At 36.8% G+C, this 23,911-nt stretch overlaps 1 protein-coding gene across 1 annotated transcript; it reads right to left on the bottom strand.

Moving 5' to 3' along the window:
* Positions 1 to 1,816: 1,816 nt before the first annotated feature.
* LOC149023591 (uncharacterized) lies at positions 1,817 to 23,059 on the bottom strand. Its single transcript, XM_089144144.1, has 2 exons — positions 22,882 to 23,059; positions 1,817 to 2,799 (listed from the first exon to the last, which is right to left on the bottom strand). Exons 1-2 carry the CDS (start codon positions 22,952 to 22,954, stop codon positions 2,159 to 2,161), a joined length of 714 nt encoding a protein of 237 aa, XP_089000270.1. The 5' UTR covers positions 22,955 to 23,059; the 3' UTR covers positions 1,817 to 2,158.
* Positions 23,060 to 23,911: the final 852 nt, after the last annotated feature.

The following is a 23,911-nucleotide window of genomic DNA, read 5'->3' as shown; positions in this document are numbered from 1 at the left end:
CTTGAGAATGCCAAATTGCACTTTAAAAAAGTTTTTTTTTTTTTGGTTAAATATAATTTTCCTTCCGCTTAGTTGGACCATATGACTTATAATAAACTTATCATCCCCCACTTAACTTTAGATAATTTGACTATTTCAATAGCCTAAATGAAAAAATTATTTTAGTTTAAATTCCAAATTCCAAATTATCCTTAAATAATATTATTATTAAAATTCTAAAATACCCTTAATTATCTTAGTAGTTAAAACATTTCTAAAATTCTAAATTATCTTAAATTAAAAAAATATTTTTGTTTAAATTCCAAATTACTGTCAAGTAATATTATTATTAAAATTCTAAAACACCCTTAATTATCTTAGTAGTTAAAACAATAAATTACCCTTAATTAATTTTATTCCAAGACCCACAAATACACATGTCTTTTAATTTAAACGTATTTCTTTCATTAAGAAAAGCAAACCTAAGAAAGACGTTTAAATTTGTTTCGATTGATTTTCCCTTTCTTTTCTTTTTTTTTTTTTTTTTTTTAATTCTAATGAAAAAGAAACGTATAAATAAAGAACATAGAAAGCATTTTGAAATTTTAATAATAAAACTAATTGAGGATAATTTAAAGTTTTAATAATTAAAATAATTAAAGATATTTTAGGTTTTAACAACAATATTAACTAAGGATAATTTAAGATTTTAACTACTACAATCAATGAAGGTAGTTTAAAATCTAAATTAAAATATATTTTCAATTGAGGTAATTTTGGGATTTTAAAAAAAAATTTAAGGGTGAAAATATAATTTAATGGAAAAAATTAACAGAAAAGAGGTGTTTGATAACTTTGTCAACTAAAAGGGAAAGTAAGTGATATTATCCAACTAAAAAGGGTAAAGGGTCTTGAATGTCATTTGATCAACTAAGAAGGAAAGTAAGTGATAGTTATCCTTTTTTGCCAAGGGCTGGAGAGAGAGAGAGAACTACATTACCTTCAGTGAGTTGCAAGAGATCTAGTTAACCAATTGATCCCTACTAAGAGGACATTTGGGGGGGGGTCAATTCAGTAGGTTTACGCAAACTTAAAAACTTCCGGTGAGTGGAGATCTAGTTTTGCACACGGTTCGCTGTGTCGGCGATAGAGCGATATATTGCCATGCCTAGGGCGCACGACTTCCCCAACGGTGATATTACCATAGTCACCGACAGCCGTGGCGATATATCCCACAAGCGATCGCACATTTGCCGGAAATCAGCCTTTCGTTTGTTTTTCACCGATTTTTCGTTCACTTTCTGCAAAAGTGATATAGATTGAGCGGGACCCCATGTCCGTCGGCAACAATATGTTAAGCATGAGCCATACTCAACATAATTGTATAATGAATTGTAAACTTTAGTACATTTCTCTACTAATTGTGTATTTGTATTCTCTTTGCATATTTACATTAGTTTATATGAATTTTCCAAACTTCCAGTTTTGCTCGCATATAGCCGGACATGTGCCAATTATAAACTTTAGGTTAGGTAGGTCAAAATAATACTCCCAATGTGTTTATTGACCTCAAATTAAGTTACATGTCAATGAAATACCCTTCAAAACAGGGGTTCAATTTTTCATCGAACCCCTGCCAAAAGTCGGCCAACTTTTGGCGACATGTCCCCCAAGTCGCCATGTCGCCAGGGTTCGACACGAGCCGACATGTCGGACCTTGGTTTTGCAATGAACTTGCTAGTACGCCTGAATGAAGTTACCTAATATAGAAAAGGAACTTATGCACCACCTGCTTAAGAAAGGTACTAGAGAAAATTAATCAAGAACACTCCAATCATCCTCTCAACATCAACAAGCGCAAGGGAAGGCAAATTGAGATTAAAACAGGCAAAGAAATGGTAAATATACTGAGTTTCCATCAAAGGTAAAGCTTAAAAAATGGACAGAATTTTCTCTAGCTATAACCAGGATCTGGTGCTAAAGATACAGATTTTCAAACCATAACCCAATATAAATGGTGCAAATTAAACAGAGTTTATTCCCGCAATAATGTCTCGCTGTTTTCTCTGGATCTCCAAAACAACCATTGGAGAAGCCAAGCTCACAACCCTTGCCTCTATTTAACTTCAGCTCAACTGCACGATCCTTACCATGAAGTTTAATATTCTCTCTCAAAAAACTACAAATTCTTGAATGCTGACTCAGTCTTCTGTGGAGTTAGCCTTGCTAGTAGAGCTTTATTATGACAGTGCTCATCATCAATGAAGTAAAATTCTCCATTGGCCTTGAATGTCACGAATGGCCTCTGGGTCTCGGGAAGCCTGATATCAGCAAACTTAATTGTCTTTGTAACGTATGTAGCCAACCATGTCATCATCTCAACCTCAAAGCTGTCTGACCCTGGTTGCCACCTGAGCTTGTGAACATATGGGCTGACAAACCAATGGAGGACTCCTGTGGTAGTAGCACTGAGGAATATGACCGAAGATGCAACCGCTCCCTTCAGAATGACATTCATATCTGGTGCTGTCATGAAAGTTATGACAGGGCCCAGTGACACAGATAGGCAGCAGGTAGAAAGAGACAGAAGTTTTACTTTCTTGATTGTCGATGAAATTGGACCATGATAAACAACATCAGTGTCTTCACTGTTCTCCCCTGCCTCACCTCTACGTGGTCCAATGCTGATTTTGGTATTAGCTTCTGATACCACAGCGCGGGATGCCCATCTTTTTTGTACAGCATTATACAGGGCAAAATTGGGGTTGGGTTTCACAATAGACGAATGTTGCCATGTTCCAAACCTAGATGGCTGATGACCTGAGAATAGAAAAGAAATTCAAATACCAGATACATAATTTTGAAGTTGGGGCTACATCATGTAGACATCCCATGTCAAACTACAAAAATAAATAAAAGAATAAGAGCTTCAATGGGAACAAAAGAAGCTCATGTCTTCAGGTGATGGATAGCATTCCAAAGTAAATAGCAATACTTTAAATTGAAGGTCCAATTTTGGAGCTCCTCACTACTTTTTTTGTTATTTCATTTGGGTCCCAAATACTTCAAAATCTTCTTTCAGTTTGTAAGGCAGAGCACTCACAATGTCACTTTGTAATCAACCAAGATAATGACATAAAGGGGAAAGACTTCTACAATAGCTTAAGAGTAAGTTCAGACACCAAAAATTGACCATATAATACCAATTTATTATGTCATGAATATATGACTTTTTAGGAATTTGTTTCTGTGAAAGAAGCTTTGAAGAAAACACTTGAGCTGTCTGGCTGTGCAGAGTTTACCTGTGACAGTGTGACTCAATGACTCAACCTGTCAGGGGGAATGTGGATCCTCTCCTTGCCATGGCATGCAAGGACTTTAACTTGACCTTTTTCAAGTAGGTTAGATAAACTTGTACTGATCTTTTTTGACAAGATTGAAAATCATTGGGTCTTTTGTAAGAAGACAGAAACTTATCTGGACTTTTAAACAAAAGACCGAAACATATCTGGTCTTTTAAAAGAAGAAAGAAACTTGTATGAATTCTAAAGAAAGCTACAAATCAGCAATGACTGCATAGATAAATCTGAACTTGCAAAGGTTCTAATTGTGTTGTTCAAAGTGTTGCTGTTGTCATGCAAAGAAAGCGGCACCTATTTATACTAAACAAGGTTCCCTCCAAATTTCAAACCCATAACAATTATCTTCAGGATCAACTCCTTCAACCAACTTGCTCAGTGCTAACTCTGCAGAATTTAAATTCAGTTTCTTATCCTATTAAGTAACTTCCATAACCACCAGAACTGCAATTATGGTTGTGCTAAGTGTTTGTGAAATTAAAAGTAACTGCAAGCACACAGTATCGTGTAGCTAATGGGTCGATCTCAGGGAGATATGCCACTTAGAATTCAACTTCTTAATAGTAATGCGAGAGTGGAATGATTCAATTTTTGTTAACTAATTAACTAAACTAAACGATCCTAATCTATACATCTAATGCAATCGAATTGAAACGAAAAATAAATTAAACACAATCAATGCATAAATAAAAGACAAGAAAAAATATGCGAACAATAAAAATAAAAGGATAAAGGGAAGTGATCCAAATGTTAGCTCTGGATCGAGGGAAGGGGAGTATAATAATAATGACTTTGACCATGGACCCTTTGCCGTAGCTTACAGTCCACCGATCGGGGGAATGGATATTAAAGAAAAAAAAAAAGTGCAGAAAGTAAATAACAAAGCAATAAACAAAGCAATAAAAGGAAAATGAAGCCTTAACCAAAGAGAGGCATGACTGTAGGCATCTCTGATCAAGGATCCAAGGGATGGGAGAACAATAAATAAATGCTGAATGTAAATTGCAGAAAGTAAATAACAGAAAGTAAATTGCAGAAAGTAAAAAGGAAGCCTTAATCAAAGAGAGACACAACTGTAGGCATCTCTGATCAAGGATCCAAGGAATGGGAGAACAATAAGTAAATGCTGAAAGTAAATCCTAAATTAAGAATATGGAGGGGTAGATAGAAGCGGGAATGGAGGGAGGAGAGAAGATTAATAAAGAAGGTTACTTACTTGCAAATTGAACAAACGATTCGAATCTCAACCAACCCTAACAACCAGATCTAGATCTAGAATGATCTAAATCTGCAATTGCCAAACCCAGAGAAAAACAAATCTAAAAACTTGAAACTTGAACTTGAATTGCATTACAATAAAAAAATTAAACCTAAACATTCAATCTAGAAATTAAAATCTCACAAATGCAAACAAAGAAAACTAAAGAAAACCTAAATAAACTGAAGAGAGAAGAAAGAATGCTTCTACTAAGCTCTAGAACACGTTCTCCTTTGATGGAGCATGCTCTCCTTTTATAGAGTTTACATAAGATATGAGGCACGGCTGAATTTGAATAAAACTCAGGGTTCCTATCTGACTCAGCCAATTAGGGTTTTGACGTACTAATCGCGCCGACTTAGAGAGACCAGATACAAAATTCCACCGTTGGATTTTAGGGTTAAGAAGTCGTGAAGCTCTCCTCCAAAATCAGCTCGATCGGACACCGGATGACCGTTCGATGAAGGGCTTGATCGAAACTGGACAGAGGCATTCAAAAACGGGGATTTTTCCTCTTTTTCTTTCTGAATATAATTCTTTTTCCTCTTTTTCTTTCTTTGACCAAGTCCCAAATAGGAAATAAGATATTGAGGTGTGCAAGGACTCTTTCAATAATATCTCTGTAGATTTGATTAATAATTCCTAATCTCAGCCGTAGAGCAAATTTGTCTTCTTCATCTCCTCAATATTTCGGAGTTGGCCCAAAATCACACATCTCTAGCCCATCATGCTCTAGATCAGGCCCATTTTTGCATTTGCGAATTTGAACTGACTTCTTAACACGTAAAATTGCATGATTCAAGCCCAAAACTCCAAATATTTGCTTAAATCTTGAAAACTCCTAAATCTGCAAAAACAATATAAAACCCAAGGTAACTCCACTCTAAGTGTATAAAATGCATGCTTTATGCCTTAAGATTTCACACATAAATGTGCTCATCAGATTCCCCCACACTTAGACTAAACTTATCCTCAAGAAAAAATTAAAGAAAAATACAAATGCAAGTAAGAAACTAGTGCAACAAAATAAATCCTAACTCACTTTCGTAGGAATCACGGTTACACTTAGCATATGCAACAAGCCTTTAAACCACTAGGTTACCCCTAGAGGATGAGTTTTGTCTCGTGGATGTTTGCAGTGAATATACATCCAAAATTCCAATTCAGCTCAAAATAAAACATTGCAAATTCCAACTCTAACAATTGGTAAGTACTCATACAGGATCAATAGTTATGACAATTTTTCTCACCATTGATTTAAGATCCCCCACACTTGAACTTTATTACCCCATATTGATTCTTGAGACTTAGCATATATCTCAATCAAAGACTCACCTTATATCTTTCAAGTACACCTCTCCTTTAAGCAAAACCACTCATAAAGTAAGGGGACCAAGGACTAAGGTTTTGAAGTATTTTTGACCAAACAATTTTACCAAGGCATTGATGACACTTGTATTTATCTCTCTTTTTTCTTTTGAGTAGTGAACTCTACTTTACTCCACTACGGTTGACTTGAATGACATAGTAGAGCAAACACCAGAAACCCAAGTTATTTTGTAGCTTTGCTTTGCATATGCCCACATAGACAGTGATGCGAGAGTTCTTTTCAATAATCTCCTTCCTAATAGTTTCGATCAAGTCACCTCGATTCCTGAGTCGGAGTGCCCTATCTAGTTCCAAGGAATTCAACTTTTTTTTCAATCTTTTTTTTTTTTTTTTTTTTTTTTTTATGCCATACACAAAATTGATCTCAACTTCAGCCAAAGAAACAGGCCCACAAACTCTGTGGTCCCGCCTAGGGGCCTTTTAAGGAAAGTCCTCTCACTATATGTTCTTCCTCTCCGGTTTTTATGTGTTCATGATGGGTACCCAAAATCACTATCATTTCACACATCATAGCAATTGAAAGAATATGTATACTAACCAAAAATCAAAGTTAAAATCTACAAAGAAGCTATACCCCCCCCCCCCCACACACACATAAGTATTGCAATGTCCTCAATGCATGATGAAAAGAATAATAAGGGCAAGGCAAAAGAGGGCATACCTTGGAGTTTCTCAATCACCAAGTGTAAAAGGCTCATAGAGATCAATGATCTCTACACTATCAACACTAGGCATTTCAAGGAAAGGCTTTAAACGTTGACCATTCACTTTGAATATTTGGTTAGAATGAGGATCAACTATTTCCACAGCACCATGGTTAAAAACACGGTGAATAATAAATGGACCTTCCCATCTAGTTCGCAATTTTCCTGGGAACAAATGTAGCCGAGTGTTGTACAACAAAACCTTATCACCAATAGAAAATGATTTCCTAACAATATGCTTATCATGAAAGGTTTTAGTTTTAGCCTTGTAAATCTTTGAGTTTTCATAAGCTTCATTTCTAAGTTCCTCCAACTCAGATAGTTGGATACGACAATGGATACTCGCATCGTCAAGATCAAAATTCAACTTCTTGATTGCCCAGAAAGCCCGATGCTCTAATTCAACTGGGAGGTGACAAGCTTTACCATACACTAAACAGTATGGGGATTGACCCAAATCCGTCTTATATGCAGTTATGTGGGCCCATAAAGCATCAATCAAACGGTTTGACCAATCCTTACGAGTGGGGTTAACTGTATTTTCTAAAATCTGCTTAATTTGTCTATTGGAAACCTCTACCTGACCACTCGTTTGCGGATGGTATGCAGTAGCAAGCTTATGGGTGATTCCATACTTTTTCATCAAGGCCTCAAAAGGCCGATTACATAAATGCTTTCCTCTGTCACTAATCAAAGCACGAGGAGTGCCAAAAACGAGAGAATATGTTTTCCTTTAAAAACCTGACTACCACTTTGTGATCATTTGATTTACAAGCTATGGCCTCTATCCATTTGCTCACGTAATCGACAGCCAACAGAATATATAGATTCCCGTAAGAATTAGGGAATGGTCCCATAAAATCAATACCCCAGACCTCAAAAATTTCAACAATTAAAAATTGGATTCAGGGGCATCATGTTCCTTTTGGTCACTTGACAAAGGGATTGACAAGCTTTGCAAAAAAAAATGAATCCTTAAATATTGTAGGCCAATAGAACCCACATTGAAGCACTTTTTCTGCAGTTTTCCTAGGCCCAAAATGACCCCCACAGGCATGATCATGGCAAAATGAAAGAACAGACATTTGTTCATGCTCAGGTACACAACGCCTAATGATTTGGATCTGAACCTATTTTAAACAAGTATGGATCATCCCCAAAAAAATATTTCACTTGTGAATGGAACCGATATTTATCTTGGGTTGACCAATGGGATGGGGTTTCATTGGTCACAAGATAATTGATAATATTTGCATACCAAGGTACCGTGTTTACCGATAACAATTGCTCATCTGGAAATGTTTCCAGAATTGGACTCTCTTCCTTTCTAGAATTAGAAAAGCGGGATAGATGGTCTGCAACTAAATTTTCAGTTCCCTTTTTGTCCCTACTTTCTAAGTCAAACTCCTGTAGTAGCAAAACCCAACGAATGAGTCGGGATTTTGCATCCTTCTTCTGTAGCAAATATTTAATAACTGAATGATCAGTGTAAACAATTACATGACTACCTATCAAATATGAGCGGAACTTTTCTAATGCAAACACAACAGCCAAAAATTCTTTTTCAGTTGTCGTATAGTTAAGTTGTGCATCATTAAGGGTTCGACTTGCATAAGAAATCACAATGGGCATCTTATTAAGCCTTTGACCTAGAACTGCCCCTAAAGCATAATCAGAAGCATCACACATTAACTCAAAGGGTTCTAACCAATTTGGTGCTTGTATTATAGGAGCGGTGGAGAGCTTCTCTTTCAATAGTTCAAAACATAGTAAGCACTCAGAGGTAAAATAAAAGGGGACATCTTTAGCAAGTAATGAAGTTAATGGTCTGGCTATCTTGCTAAAGTCCTTTATTAAAGCGGTGGTAAAAATTAGCATGACCTAGAAATGATCTAACATCCTTTACACTCTTAAGTGATGGTAAATTAGAGATAGATCAACCTTAGCCTTATCAACCATAATTCCTTCCTTAGAAACAATATGACCTAAGACTATTCCATTCTTCACCATGAAGTGACATTTCTCCCAATTAAGAACTAAATTTTTGGCTCTACTACATTCAAGAACTAAGCGGAGATGGTGAAGGCAATCAGAAAAGGTACACCCATAAACAAAGAAATCATCCATAAATACTTCCAAATAATCCTCTACCATATCTGAGAATATGCTCATCATGCATTGTTGGAATGTGGCAAGCGCATTGCATATAACCCAAAGGGCATGCGTCGATAGGCATATGTTCCATATGGGCATGTGAATGTGGTTTTGTCTTGGTCTTCAGGTGCTATAGGAATTTGATTATAGCTAGAATAACCATCAAGGAAACAATAATAAGCATGGCTGGCTAAACGTTCTAACATTTGATCAATGAAAGGCAAAGAAAAATGATCCTTATGAGTGGCTGCATTAAGCTTCCGGTAATCAATACAAACACGCCAACCAGTTTGAATACGGGTTGGGATGAGCTCATTGGTAGTAGATGTAACTACTGTGACTCCAGACTTCTTAGGAATAACTTAGACTGGGCTCACCCACTGGCTATCTGATATGGGATAGATAATCCCATTATCCATGCATTTCAACACTTCTTTGTGAATGGCTTCTTTCATCACAGGATTAGCCCTTCTTTGGGGCTCCCTAGAGGGTTTGGATCCATCAATCAAATTTATATGATGTAGAACTATGGAGGGACTAATTCCTTTAATGTCGGTCATTTGCCAACCTATGGCTTCTTGATTGTCTTTACGCAAACTAAGAAGCTCATCCTCTTAGTATTTGGTAAGATCAGAGGCAATGATTATAGGAAGAGTTTCATTGGAGCCTAGAAAAGCATACCGAAGAGTCGAAGGCAAAAGGTTTTAATTCGAGTTGGGGGGCCTCAACCACAGATGGGACAGGAAGATTTCTAGACAACTTACCAAGTGGTTCATTAAATTGTTGCAAGCTCATCATATCAGAATAAAAATCACTTCCTATATCTTCTAGTTCTTCCAAACAAGTGTAAAAGTCATCCTCAAAACCTTTTTCAATGGAGAAATCAATATCATCAGAATTGATTTGCAACATACTAATATTCTCAGAAAAGTTTGGTTGTTTCCCCAACCTAAAGACATTGAACTCAACGGATGTATTCCCAAATGATAACCTCAAAAGACCATTTCGACAATTAATACGGCCATTGCTTATAGCTAAAAATGGTCTCCCTAATATCACAGGAATTTGGTCATTAAGATTTGTAACTGGATATATGTCTTAAGACAATGAAATCAATAGGAAAAACAAACTCTCCTACTCGAATTAACACATCTTCAATTACTCCATTGGGTATTTTAACAAATCTATCAGCCAACTGGAGAGTAACCGAGGTTGGTTTGAGTTCCCCAAGACCCAATTGTTTATAAACAGTATACGGCAATAAATTAACACTAGCGCCCAAGTCTAGTAAAGCATGTTCTATTTTTTTTATCACCAATAACACATGGAATTGTTGGACTTCCTAGATCTCTATTCTTAATTGGGACTTGTTCTGAAAGGATTGAACTCACATTTTCTATTAGAAAGGCCTTCTTTGGGACATTTGTGGTTCTCTTTTGAGTACACAAGTCTTTAAGAACCTTAGCATAAGAAGGGACTTGAGAAATAGCATCTAAAAGTGGAATGTTGACACTCACATTTTTTAAAACTTCTAAAATTTTGTCAACATTTTCATTCCTTTTGGTACTTGCTAATCGGCTAGGAAAAGGGGCCTTAGGTACATAAGATCTCTCATTTGAAGTTTGTTCTTTTCTCAGGGTTTCAGATAATGATTCATCAGACTTAGGTACCTCTAAAGTAATTGGTTCCTCCTCAACTTCTAAGGGTTCTTCAAACAAACCCTCATTAGGAAATACTTGAACATTCTCCGCATCACGATGGTCACTAATTTTGCTCTGGTCAGTAATAGGAGATTCATCTGTTAAATACCTTTTTCCACTTCTTTATGCATACAGAGAAGTAATTGGCTCTAAAGAAAAAGAGGTGGTTTCAACTTGGTTGACTTGATTTGGTGGCCTTTGTTGAATCTGAGTCCTAGGATTTAACTCAAGCTAGCTAGGCATTTTACCTTTTTCTCGCTCAGACAAAGCACTTGCAAGAGTGAAAATTTGTTTTTCCATATTATGCATAGAAGTCATGAAGGTGCTAGAAAGTACATCCATATTCTTCTCTAAGGTAGAAAGATGAGAAAACTCTGGATTATTACCTCTATTGAAACCAGGTGGTGATTGATTTTGTGCAATAGGAGGCATACGAGGCACAATAGGTGGATTGGCAGGCCTAGCTAAATTGGCATTCTGAAAATTAGGGGCTTGAGGGAACTGGACATTTTGATTATGAAAAAATTGGGCACTTTGTTTTTTAGGGGCACCAAATTGATTTTGTGTAGAATAATTGCTTAATCCATTTTGGTTTTGCCCTTGAGACCATGAAAAGTTAGGATGATTCTTCCACCCAAGATTGTACGTGTTACTGTACGGGTTTGGAAACATCGCACTGACATTCTCATGTTAGCCTCCATAATAGCTAGGGCATTCCTCAATTACATGTGTAGGAGACTGACACCATGCACACATAGCAATAAATTTGTCAATAAAATGTGCTTGACTAGGTGGTGGTGGTGCAGCTTTAACTACCAAAGTCTCTAACTTTTTCAAAAGACAATCTATTTGTGCTTCCTTATGAACTTGGCTATCAACAAGATATCCCCTACTAGTCCTTTCAGATTCTTGGGTTGACTCCCATTCTCTAGTTCTATCTGCTAGGTCTAAAAGAAATTCCCAAGCTTCGGAATCATCAGTGAACAATGTAAATCCTGTGGCGCCATAGATTCCAAGAGTTGCTTTGTTTGATAATCGATACCCTCATAAATTATTTGGCATAAATGCCATAATTCTATACCATGGTGAGGGCATTCTTGGAGAAGGCTTTGGAACCTCTCCATTACCTTAGCAAAGGACTCATTGGGTTTTTGACGAAATTGAAGAATATCATTTCTTATTTTATTCGTCTTAGAGAAAGGAAAGAATTTCTTCAAGAATAGGACAGTAAATTGTTCCCATGTGGTAATGCTATCCCTAGGTAAGCTATAAAGCCACTTTTTGGCTTGGTCCTTTAATGCAAATGTAATAAACCGTAGTCTTACGGCATCATCAGTGAGTTGTTGTATCTTCATAAGGACACAAACCTCCTCAAACTCTCTAAGGAACAAATATGCATCTTGATCGGTAACCCATGAAATTGGGGTAACATAGACAGATAATGAGATTTAAGCTCAAAATTATTACCCCTCACATCAAGTAAGTATACAGGAGAGTTGTGCAAATCGAGTTGGATAAAATCTATCTCTAAGACTCTTAGGTGGAGTTAGGTCTTCCATGATCAAGGTAGTCACTCGGACAATTCTATTTGTGGAATCACGAGTCCAAACACACATGCACTAACTACCTAATGCAATTAAAGGCTCTTATGAAAGAATGAGTTTTTTTTTTTTTTAAATAAAGTAATTAAAGAAGAAAATAAAATAAAATAAAAAAACAAAAGGGAAAATAGTGAATTTCCCACCACAAAGATTAAAACAATGATTCCAAAGCTGTAAGGTTGCCGATAGGTTGAGGGGGAATCCGTATAGTCTTCGGAGCCACCTACAATCGAATCCTGGGGATTCCTCAGTAGAGTGTGGGACTACTATACGTTTTTGTTTCTACTCAAGTTAAGAGTAATATTTTTGAATTTATTTTTATTTAAAAAAAAAAAAAAAACACTTCGATTTACCTAAGAATGAGAAAAATAAAATGGACTAATACCTCCCCGGCAACGGCTTCAAAAACTTGTTTGTGAAATTAAAAGTAACCACAAGCGCACAGTATCGTGTAGCTAACGGGTCGATCTCAGGGAGATATGCCACTTAGAATTCAACTTCTTAATAGTAATGCGAGAGTGGAATGATTCAATTTTTGTTAACTAATTAACTAAACTAAATGATCCTAATCTATACATCTAATGCAATCGAATTGAAACGAAAAATAAATTAAACACAATCAATGCATAAATAAAAGACAAGAAAAAATATGCGAACAATAAAAATAAAAGGAAAAGGGAAGTGATCCGAGTGTCAGCTCTCGATCGAGGGAAGGGGAGTATAATAATAATGATTTGACCGTGGACCCTTTGCTGTAGCTTACAGTCCACCGATCGGGGGAATGGATATTAAAGAAAAAAAATAGTGCAGAAAGTAAATAACAGAAATTCAACTTTTATTTTATGCTTTATGCCCTAAGATATGCTTTATGCCCTAAAAACAGCTCCGGAGATATGCTTGATGCCCTAAGATTTCACACATAAATGTGCTCATCACTAAGATCCACTCCATAATTTACAAATTCCCCCCCCCCCCCCCCCCCCCCCCCCAAAAAAAAAAAAGGAAAAGAGGAAGAAGAAGAGAAGATTCACTCCATCATTCACCCTATTAGAATTTCAGTATTTGTAATGAGCCTAGGGAGTGAAAGAAGATTGAGAAAGAAGAAAAAGAACCAAGAGAAAAGAAAGCAACCTATCACAAGTCTTGATGAAGGAAAGCCTGCAATTGGAGTTAGGAAACTTGATATATTTATAACATTATTAGAACAAATAAAATACCAGACTACTTAAGTAACGACAAAATTAGAAGGAATAAGCAAAATAGAACAGCCCTAATTACTAAAGAAAACTAAAGGACAAAAACACCCCTTTCCTTTCTCTCTCTCCTTCCCTCTCCCCCCCCCCCCCCCCCCCAGGAGGGTCCCTGCTAGATCTGGATTCTGGAAGTTCCTGCGCTAGCAAGACTTCTTCTTGCCATCACAGGACTTCAACACACCACATATCTAGAATTTGGCCCTCCGAAATGGGTCCCGATCTATTCTTGACCAAATTGAAAATAGGGGTCCAAAACAGAGGCAGCCAAGAGACCAGCAGTCGCCGGAAAAAGTGATGGCAGGCCAAGTATATTTTGCCTCCTCAAAAGGAAAAGCACCTGTAGAATTCAATGATTTCAAGCCATACGTAATAGATACTATCACCTAGAGCTCTGGTCAATTGTATCTCAAAGGTTTTCTAGTTGGAGATGACAGAAGGACAACTCAAGAAACACCTTAATGACAAGAAATTTCACATCCAGCTAGATACAAAAACTTAGGTAGTAAAAGCTAACCCAGGCAGTTACATTTAGCAACATGGAGATGTTGCACAAGTTGGTTCAAGTTGGTCATACATGTTACTTTCATATCAAAACATTTAACACCTAGACATGATATCTTGTAGCATGCAGCCATGCAAAACTGTAGAATATCATTACCACCGAACCTGGACTTATAAGATAACAATGCCTCAAAAAACTTTTCCTCTTTTCACTGAAAGAAATAACATGAAGTAATGGGATTTAATGTGGATTTCTTTCCCATTTATGTAGAATAAATAAGATAAGCAGGGAGGGGAAGATTTTAGTTCCTCATCTGCCCTTTGTTTGCAGTATCTTCGGTACCACAATTAGGAATAGAAAATCATTAGAAAGATGTAAATTCTCATCGTCAACACATGATACCAACATAAACCAGAAAGATGTAAATTCTCATCGTCAACACATGATACCAACATAAACCAATCCGGCCCCTCACCGAGGAGGTCTGTGGGCAGGGCCGGACAAGGTTGGAAGTTGTCGAATTTTATGTGTCAAACCCCGACGCAATATCATGATAGAGTTCAAGTATGGATATTTTTCTTCAGATGCTACAACCTCCTAAAGGCCAGGAGACTGATACTTGCAAAAGAAAAGTTGAAAGGCATACATCGTGTTTGAGTGGATCAAACACTAGCAAAAAAGCACACCTGGGATCTAGGACGAATAACTTCATGGGCTGAGATGCAAACTGCAATGAACTCAGGATTCCACACTACTAACTACAAGCAGCATGCACATCCCAAATTTGCACACAGTTGAGACAAGATAGTTCATCAATTGAGGAGTAAATGACCAAATTGTATTACTAATCCACTCATTCTGAGTTTTAAGTGGGATGAGGAAACCTTAGTGGCATAGTTTCGTAGAGGCTTCCATGCAAAAATCAATGCCAGACTTGGAGCCAATAAACTTACTTACTGTGGAAGGAGACTAGGAAGTATTCAAGGTCGAGGAAATACTGCAAACCATGGATGATCTACAAGGGTGGGCTTCAACAGAGATTGAGAAGAAGGTTGGAAAGAGAAAGAGGAGATCACACTCACACAGCATTTCACAAGAACTTCAATCTTCAGATCTCATAAGTACTCCCTACGGTTGGTTACAAGAATAAATAGGTTATTACCCATCCAAAAAATAGAATCCTAACTAGAAAAGAAACAAGAAATAAGAAACTACTAAAGTAGCTAACGCTCAAAAGGGAAACTACAAAGGTATACCTATGCGGTATACCCAAGCAATTAACAGACATAAAATAATTTATTACTAACTCTAGCCCTTCCCATACCAGAAAACCGGTTAAGGGCCAACCCTTGGTCTTCAGAGTGGATCAAGTCAGTACAGCCAAGCTATGGCTATTACATGAACTCTCAACTTCTGAAAAGAATTTGAGTTTATAGAGTTTGGAAAGGAACCAAATGGGCCATTTAAAACAACTCCCTAGATGAGCAATGATCCACTACTTCTTTAAGCTTAATGTCAACAAAGTCATCCTGCATTGTGTTCTAGAATTCTCAAAAGCAAAGACAACTCTGCATTGCTTTTTTTAAGCTCCAGAGGGAGGATGTCACACTGCATTGCATTCTTAAGTCCCCAAATAGAGTAGATAACCTAACATCTATCAGTAACCTTCAGCTTAATGCTATCCAAGCATGCAGATTTGCAAGGGTTAAGATGTGGCTTTGCTCACAACCCCAACATGAGAACAGCTTCTTCAAAGACAATATTAGCACAAGTACCACTATTGATCATGATAGTGCATAACTAGCTATTACACTTCACAGGAGTCTAGAAATATTGCATTAGTGCTGATCTTCATCTTTAATACTTGTGTGATCAAGACAGGATGAAGCACATAAGCACATCATTCCTGTTGTTGGTGCCTTCATTTGGTGGCTACTCTATCGGTAAATCAACTGTCTCAAATCCAAGTTGCTCTTTTGGGATATGAAGGATAGAATTATGCATATCAATAAAAACCACCAAATAGGAGGGACATAAAGCACTGATATGTCCATGTCCCTTACATATAAAACACTTGATGGCAGCTGTGGGTATCACAGAAAGTGGGGAATGTTGTCCGTAAGGCTATGCATGTGATTTGTAAAAATCAAGTCGATGTAGAGAAGATGGTCAGCTAAGTCTTGAAGATGCTTCAGAAGAACCAATAGCCTTTGGTTTACTAACTTAATTAATTTCTTTAGCAAAAAAGATTGTCATGGATGAAAGTTATTACTTCTGGAACATATGTTGGGAGTATTCCTTTGATTATACAGTTCTCTCAAAATTCCTCATACTAATATGCAACTTGGATTGCTTCCTCCATGGTGGACAATCTCTTGCTTTAAATGCGGCTATAATGTGTGGATGCAAGGCATTGTGAATCTGTGCTAATAGGGCTTTCCCCATCCAGCTCAAACTCAGAACAAATGGCTAAGTAATACAATTTAGCCACATACTCCTCAACTGACAAACTTCTTACCTCAACTGCACAAATTTCAGGTGTAAATGCTACTTGTAATCAGTTGGTTGAAATATTCCATTGCACTTTGCATCTTAGTCCATCTAGTAACTTGGTCAAGAATGCTAGTACAGAGTTCTTGTTGAAGTTTAATCCACCAATAATGAGTTGTGCCTCCTGATTTTTTTTTTTTTTATTTTTTTTTTGTAAATATCATCTCCTGACCTTTATAAGATTATAGTGTTATAACATCTGAATAAAATTATCAAACTATAACCCAATTAAGATATCCTTTTGAGTAGTCCATATAAAGAAAAATACCACTCCATTGCCCATTCCACATGCTCCTTGGCAGCACCTTAACATGGACTTTGTCCTTGGGTTACTACCTACATGTGAGGGATGACTCCCTTTTTGTACCGGTGGATTGTTTTTCTAAAATGGCACACTTTACCCCTTGCGGAAAGACAATGGATGCAAGTCATGGAGTAAAGATCTTTTTTAAAGTAGTAGTGTGAATACATGGATTGCCGGACTCCACTGTTTCCAACTGTGATGTGAAGTTTATGAGCTATGGCTGAAAACAAACACAAAGCTGAAGTTTTCAACAGCTTTTTTCACCCTACAATGGATGGCCAAACTGAAGTGGTGAATAGGAGCTCCAGCAGCCTACTTCGACATTTGGTGCGTGATCATGAGAAAACGTGGCCATCAGTGTTGGCCATAGTTGTCAAGGCGACCCTTGGCGTCCTGGCGGCCTTTGAGGAGCTGAGGCGACAAGCGCCTCATGTGAAGTCCATAAAGCGGTCGCCTCAGACTCTGAGTCGTCGCCTATGCATCGCCTCGGACGCATCAAACCCATAGGTGACCGCCTTTGTGGATTTTAAAAACCATGATATTTTTTAATCCAAATCAAATGTAAAATATGAATTAGAAATTAGATTCCAATTAGGAATCATCTAATGGTTGAGTGCATATATAAGTTTTACATGAGATACATGGGATCATTCTAACATTAAATCATTAACAAAAAAAAAAAATAAAAAAAATAAAACAAAAGGAAGAAAACTCGAGAATCACTAGATCCTATGAGCCCTAAACTCTCTGCTCTCGTCGTCTCTGCCTCTCGAGTCTCGGCCCTCTCCCTCTGCTACTCTCTTCAGCTTCCACTTCATCGAGGACGAAATCATCAACTCCGGCGACAGTCAAAAATATCACCGGCGACAACCAAAACTCTCTTTCAGCTTTTCATTTCTTCTATCATGCCTGGTACTATCATCTTGAGTTCCACTCGATCGACAACAGCAACCAGCGACTCCGGCGGCATCCAGCGACAGCCAGAAACATCACCGGCAACACCACTGTACTGTCTTTTTCAGTTTCGAAGGTCTAAAATTGATTGACTTTTGTTGCTAGCCTGCTACTCTCTTACTTCTGCTCCACTTTTTTTTTCCCTCATAGGCTCATACGAAAGTCACCGTAGTTGCAGCAGCTTCGATCACCAACTCAGGCGACGGTATGTCGCCGGAGTTTTTTTTTTTTCTTCTGCGTTATAACAATGTTATAAGTTGCTTTTTTCTTTTCTTTCTTTCTGGTTTGGTTTGCATTCTTGAGATATACTACTTGGTGTATGCACTGTGTACATGAGATTCCTTTGAACTGCAATTCTTTTGATATTATTTGCTTTTATTTATTTATCCATTGCATTTGAATAATGTGCTTGCACTTCTATGATCTATCGATGCTAGTGTTGGTGACATTTAATGAAGGTATGTTGTCTAGTGTCTATTTGTTTTGCTCATGCATCTATGTGTTTACTATTTAGTTACATTTTTTTTTATCGTATCTTGAATCCTTGATTCTTGTTAATGATAGTATGATACTTGAAATTAGAACCTACTATGTGTAGTTTGTAGTATGTTGGATGACTTGAGGTAGGCTAAATGGCTAATATTAGTTTTTTTTATTATATATAAGATAGGTTTATAATGAATTAGTGTATGAGATATACATTAGAAAGTAAAAATTTCACTTAAAACGCCTCGACCGCCTCAAAAGCGCCTCGTCGACTCATCACCCCAACTATCTAAAAACGCCTCGCATCGCCTCGTCGCCGTGACAACTATGGTACCCATGAATGGTAACGAAAAAAGGAAGAGAGAGGAGATAATGAGGAAGCTTTTCCTTGACTACAAGGTCAAATCCAAATTCTGGGTTGTATCCTCTTTTTCTTTTTGTGTGCATGTTTTTTTTTTTTTTTGGGGGGGGGGGGGGGGGGGGGGGTTTGCATATTTATAAGAAAATAAAAGAAAGTCTCTTGAATTTAAAACTCTTGGTGGCTAGACTGAAATATTTAACTAAGTTTAATTGTTGAAACCTCAGTCTACTAGATGACTTGGCTCCTAACCGAAATGAGGTCAATTTTAGCCTTGTACAGCTTTAAACTCTTTTTTGGTGAGGTAACTATACTAAACTCTTTCAGGATTATTTCTGATAGTGTATGTTGTTTGCAATCTTCTTGATATGAACAAAAGACCGTTCAGGGTATATAAGAGTGGTTCAATGTTGGATTTATTCCAGACATTCTATTTTGATCACCATTCAAATTACTGTAATTTTCTGTCTGAAAGTTTCTCTACATGATCAGTGTCACACATTGTTATTTATCCAAAAATGAGGAAAAAAATATAATATAACAAGTTATATGCACTGATTATTTATTGGACAACATTTTATTTCTCCAAAAATGAGGAAAAAAAACAAATCCTTTAGTACACCTTTTAACATGTCATGATATCATATTCAAATACCAAAAACCTCCATAAAAAAGACTATAATTTCATCTTACACTAATCTAAAATTCCCAAGAATTGTAGAGAAACTTTCAGACAGAAAATTACAGTAATTTGAATGGTGATCAAAATAGAATGTCTGGATAAATCCAACATGAACCATTCTTATATACCCTGAACGGTCTTTTGTTCATATCAAGAAGACTGCAAACACTATCAGAAATAATCCTGAAAGAGTTTAGTATAGTTACCTCACCAAAAAAGAGTTTAAAGCTGTACAAGGCTAAAATTGACCTCATTTCGGTTAGGAGCCAAGTCATCTAGTAGACTGAGGTTTCAACAATTAAACTTAGTTAAATATTTCAGTCTAGCCACCAAGAGTTTTAAATTCAAGAGACTTTCTTTTATTTTCTTATAAATATGCAAACCCCCCCCCCCCCCCCCCCCAAAAAAAAAAAAAAAAAAAAACAAAACACGCACACAAAAAGAAAAGGAGGATACAACCCAGAATTTGGATTTGACCTTGTAGTCAAGGAAAAGCTTCCTCTTTATCTCCTCTCTCTTCCTTTTCTTCATTACCATTCATGGGTACGGTTTCAGTCCCATAACAGCCCCCAATCTTTTTACTTCATTGTATTCTCTCCTTTCTTTTTTCCCAATGAAGGCTATTGAAACTGGCAGATCAGCAAGGCTTTTTCAACCCAGTTTTGTCAGGAGAATAATTCAATTTGGTCCTATGAAGCAGTAAATCTGATCATTGATACCTAATCTGGATCTAGGTTGGCTTGCTGCATCATCTATGTAAACCACATATGATCAGAATTCGGCTTGTTTCCTTTTTCACTCTAGTTGGTAATAGCATCAATATATCTGTTTGCAAGTTGAAAACCCTTTTGGTTTTTGAAGGATCTCCCCACAAACCCTATCATATTTTTGCTCAAGTCAAAAGATCTTCTATTTATCCCTTAGCATCTGTCCTCTTCCTGCCAATAAAATTTCCAATTCACTCATCAATCTCCTAGGCTTGCATCATAATGGACTTCTAAAACTCTAGTACCTTCAAATACAATGTTGCCATAGCAATGCCATGGCACAACTACTTAAATGAGGGATAACAGCTAGACGCCCACTTCTTGATGACAAGTCAATGACTCAATGCACATGTAAATGCACAACAATAGTGAAATATCCAAGAATTCTAACAAGTGAGTTAATACAAGTTATAGAGCTACGCATCCAGCATAAGGAATAACCATAAATAATGCAAGCGTAGTTTCTGGCTAGGACCATTGATGTTTTTCTCCCCATGAAAAATTAGTTGATACATATAAATCCACAAGAATAGGGAAAAGTAAAAGCACTCTACATGGAAACAGTAACCCATGAAATCCACTGTGTCACCAACTGGATGTTCAAACAACATTTAGTTCCCGATATCTCAATTCTATAGTTACATACCTATGGCTTGGAAATGGGATTAGTGTTTTCCTAGGATCTGCACTCTACCAACCACAGCATCATTATCTACTAACATGGCCTTAGCATTTTGTAAGCACTCTCTTCCACTTCATTGATTACTCAAACATATATGCGTTCATCTATAATACCAGAGAATGACTCTTATTTGTCTCATCACTCTCCACATTATTCACAAGAACCTTTTTGATTCCCATTACTAATACATTTGACATTATATAGGGCTCCACATCCCCTGTCTTCCGTTCCTGTTCAGACTTCAGAAATGATTTCCTCCTACCTTCAGCTCCATGTTTGAAACAAAATCCTAAACTGTGCTCTCTCTTTTCCCCCTTTTTAAAAACATTTATTCATTAATTGCCCTTGCCCACAATTTTTGCCATTTCCATATCTATGGTGCTCCTCTCTCCTGATCTTTTGCTATCTTCACTGGCATGCCCATTCAAGTCCCTTCTTATAGATATCATATCCGCTGATGGAACCCATTCAAATAATTCATCACAGAATCAAAGGCTATCTTTGGAGACTTTCATTTAATCTTATTTGAGGTGCATGAGCACTAACTACGTTGCTCGTCTTTTCTTCCAAAGAAAAAAAAAATAGGTTTTTCTTAATAAAAAAAACTTACCCCATGTGCTCCTAACATGTAAAATTTCATCTTTGCAACCATCTTATAGTTATTAATATTACTGTCCTGCCCTGCATACCAGATTTCATCTGAACTTAAATCATCCACCGCCACCACCTGTTCTTTGCTATCAAATTGACCCTCTCATTATACATATTGTTCCATTCCTTGAGTTTAATATCTTTACTATCTTTAACTCACTACATGATATCCTACTTGCGCTTCCAAGTCTCATTATAATGTCCACCATCTAGTACGGAACAATTACATATTTCTCACCATACAATCTCCAAAATATGCCTCAAATTATACCTTGCCCAATCATCACTGGACATTCTAATAGTGTAACAAACAGGGAATGCTGCAGAGAAAGTATTATATAAAGTGAAAGAAGAAATGAACTATAATTAAGCTAACAAACTCTATAAATATGAGTATGGGACAATATATAAAATATTAGATTTGAGGGTTGAAAAGAGGGGGAGGGAATCAATCTGCAACATATTTCTATCCCAATATCATTATATTTAGATATTTAGATCACCTTGAGAAGGAAAATTAAAGTTGGTGAGAGAACGAAACAAGGTTCGACGACTTGGGATGAATCGATGGACTCCGGCATTCTGCTCTCAAAGGTTTGTTACATAGATTAAAACATTCATGTGTACGAGATTCATGCATCACAAACTTCGAATAGTTGTTCTTGCTCGAGGGAAAACTGGAACATGTTAGTTTAAGAACAGCATAGATTATTGCTGGTCTTAGATGCTGTTGGTCACTATAGAGAGAAAATGTAATGAAAAAGACAGGTTCATATAAAATATAATATCAGGGAATGAAACTCAGACTATTTTCTTCTATATTTATTTTTCCATGTACATTATAACAGTGTCCAACCCAGGAAGACATAAATCACATGGTATTGCATAAATTTAGTAGACAGACTAACATCAGCAGAGATTTCAACTTATTTGTTGGAATGAAAGCAACCTAAGAGTATTAATATTCTCGGTTATCTTTGTCTTGCACGTGAGACAGTAAATAGAGTTTAACAACGGAAATTTTTGTGATAAAATGTCAAAAATATCACGTAAACTTGCTGAGCAGTCTCAAGTTGCAACTGAAACATCTTGAGAATGAGAGAGAGAGAGAGAGAGAGAGAGAGAGAGATTTAACTTGCCAAATCTCTGGAAACACAAAATATATTGCTTCGACAAGTAAAGCAACGGAAATAGAGTGATGAAAGCAACATAAAAATGCGGAAAAGAAAATCCAATCATCAACATTTTACTCCGACAACCAGTTAGTCGTTGAGGCAGTTTCTTTCCAGAACAATAAAACATGAGCAATGAACTACAAGGATATTCAGCCCCACCAAACGATTCACCCTTTCTTAGTCAACCTTGCATCACTCATAAATTGATCGTGTGTCTGAATCATATTATATATTCAGATTAGATTACGACATCAAAAAACTAATTCAGTTTGAGTAGGATTTTATGTCTTCATTTCCCACAATCAATTGTTTGCAGAGATAACCAAAAATGCCAAATTCTTACAGCGAAGTACATAACAGAAAAGAAGATAACCTGCTTGAAATTTGATCTGTGCAAACTGTTTCGCTTGCGAGCGCAGCAAGTGAAATAGATTCCCTCTCGCCATTAACAAGCCTCGAAGCCAAACGAGCTATTCAAACGTTGCAGAAGATACCTAAGGTTTAGGGGTTTTCCATTTAGAAATATTTTATCGTAACGCTGCGTTTGTTTGCGAAGGTCGGACGGGAAAAAAACCTGAGAAAAAAAATATGTGTGCCCACGTGTGATGAGGTGGAAGATAAAGAAAAATAAATTAAATAATTTTATGGAAAAGTGATAATTGTAACTCTCACTTTTTGCTTTTTCATATTTTTTCACAACATTTTTTGGAGTTTTGAAAAGGTTTTGAGTGGAGTTAGTCATAACAATTTTCCTTAAACTAGGCAGCGTTGGGGGGGGGGGGAAAATGGGTAGGCATAATGATGGTTCCCTTGCATGTGGGGTGAGAGCGCAGGAAGAAACTATCTTTGTCTCGAAAAGTCTGATAGTGGTGGGTCCCACTTTTACTTCTTTCACCTTATCCCAAGTCCCACCAAATCTGCGGTTTTAAAATGGCATGGGGGGGAAAGTTGCAGATCTCATGGAACTCTTTTCTATGATATGATATTGTCCCCTTTTCCGTTCCAAACAAACTAGGTTTTTTGGGTTGATAAAGTAAAAAATAGCATCAAGAATTCCACCCCACTTTTATTTCACAAAAATTAAAGGAATTATGCCTCTAATTTTTCCACCCCAAACAATTTACACTTTTAGGATTTCAAGGAAAAGTTTGTTTTTTCAATAATTTTTCCACCCCACCTTTATTCCAACAAACAAACGCAGCTTTAGTATACAAACCTAGGTAAGAAATATTTAAAACACAAGAGTTTGAACTAATGCTGGAAAAGTACTGAACTTTTTTTTTTTCCAATTTTAGGCACGGATTGTTATTCATTTTACAACAACAACCACCAAAAGAAAACCACTAATTATTGTTCTATGTATGGTGCGAATTTCGTCGTTTTGCCCCTTGGAGAAACTGGTA

The sequence above is a fragment of the Hakea prostrata genome, chromosome 2, assembly GCF_041222555.1.
Source record: "Hakea prostrata isolate BN-2017 chromosome 2, UWA_Hpros_2, whole genome shotgun sequence".
NCBI classification, from domain to species: domain Eukaryota; kingdom Viridiplantae; phylum Streptophyta; class Magnoliopsida; order Proteales; family Proteaceae; genus Hakea; species Hakea prostrata.
Note: the sequence above shows the minus strand (reverse complement) of the source record. Positions and strands in the feature narration are given on the sequence as shown.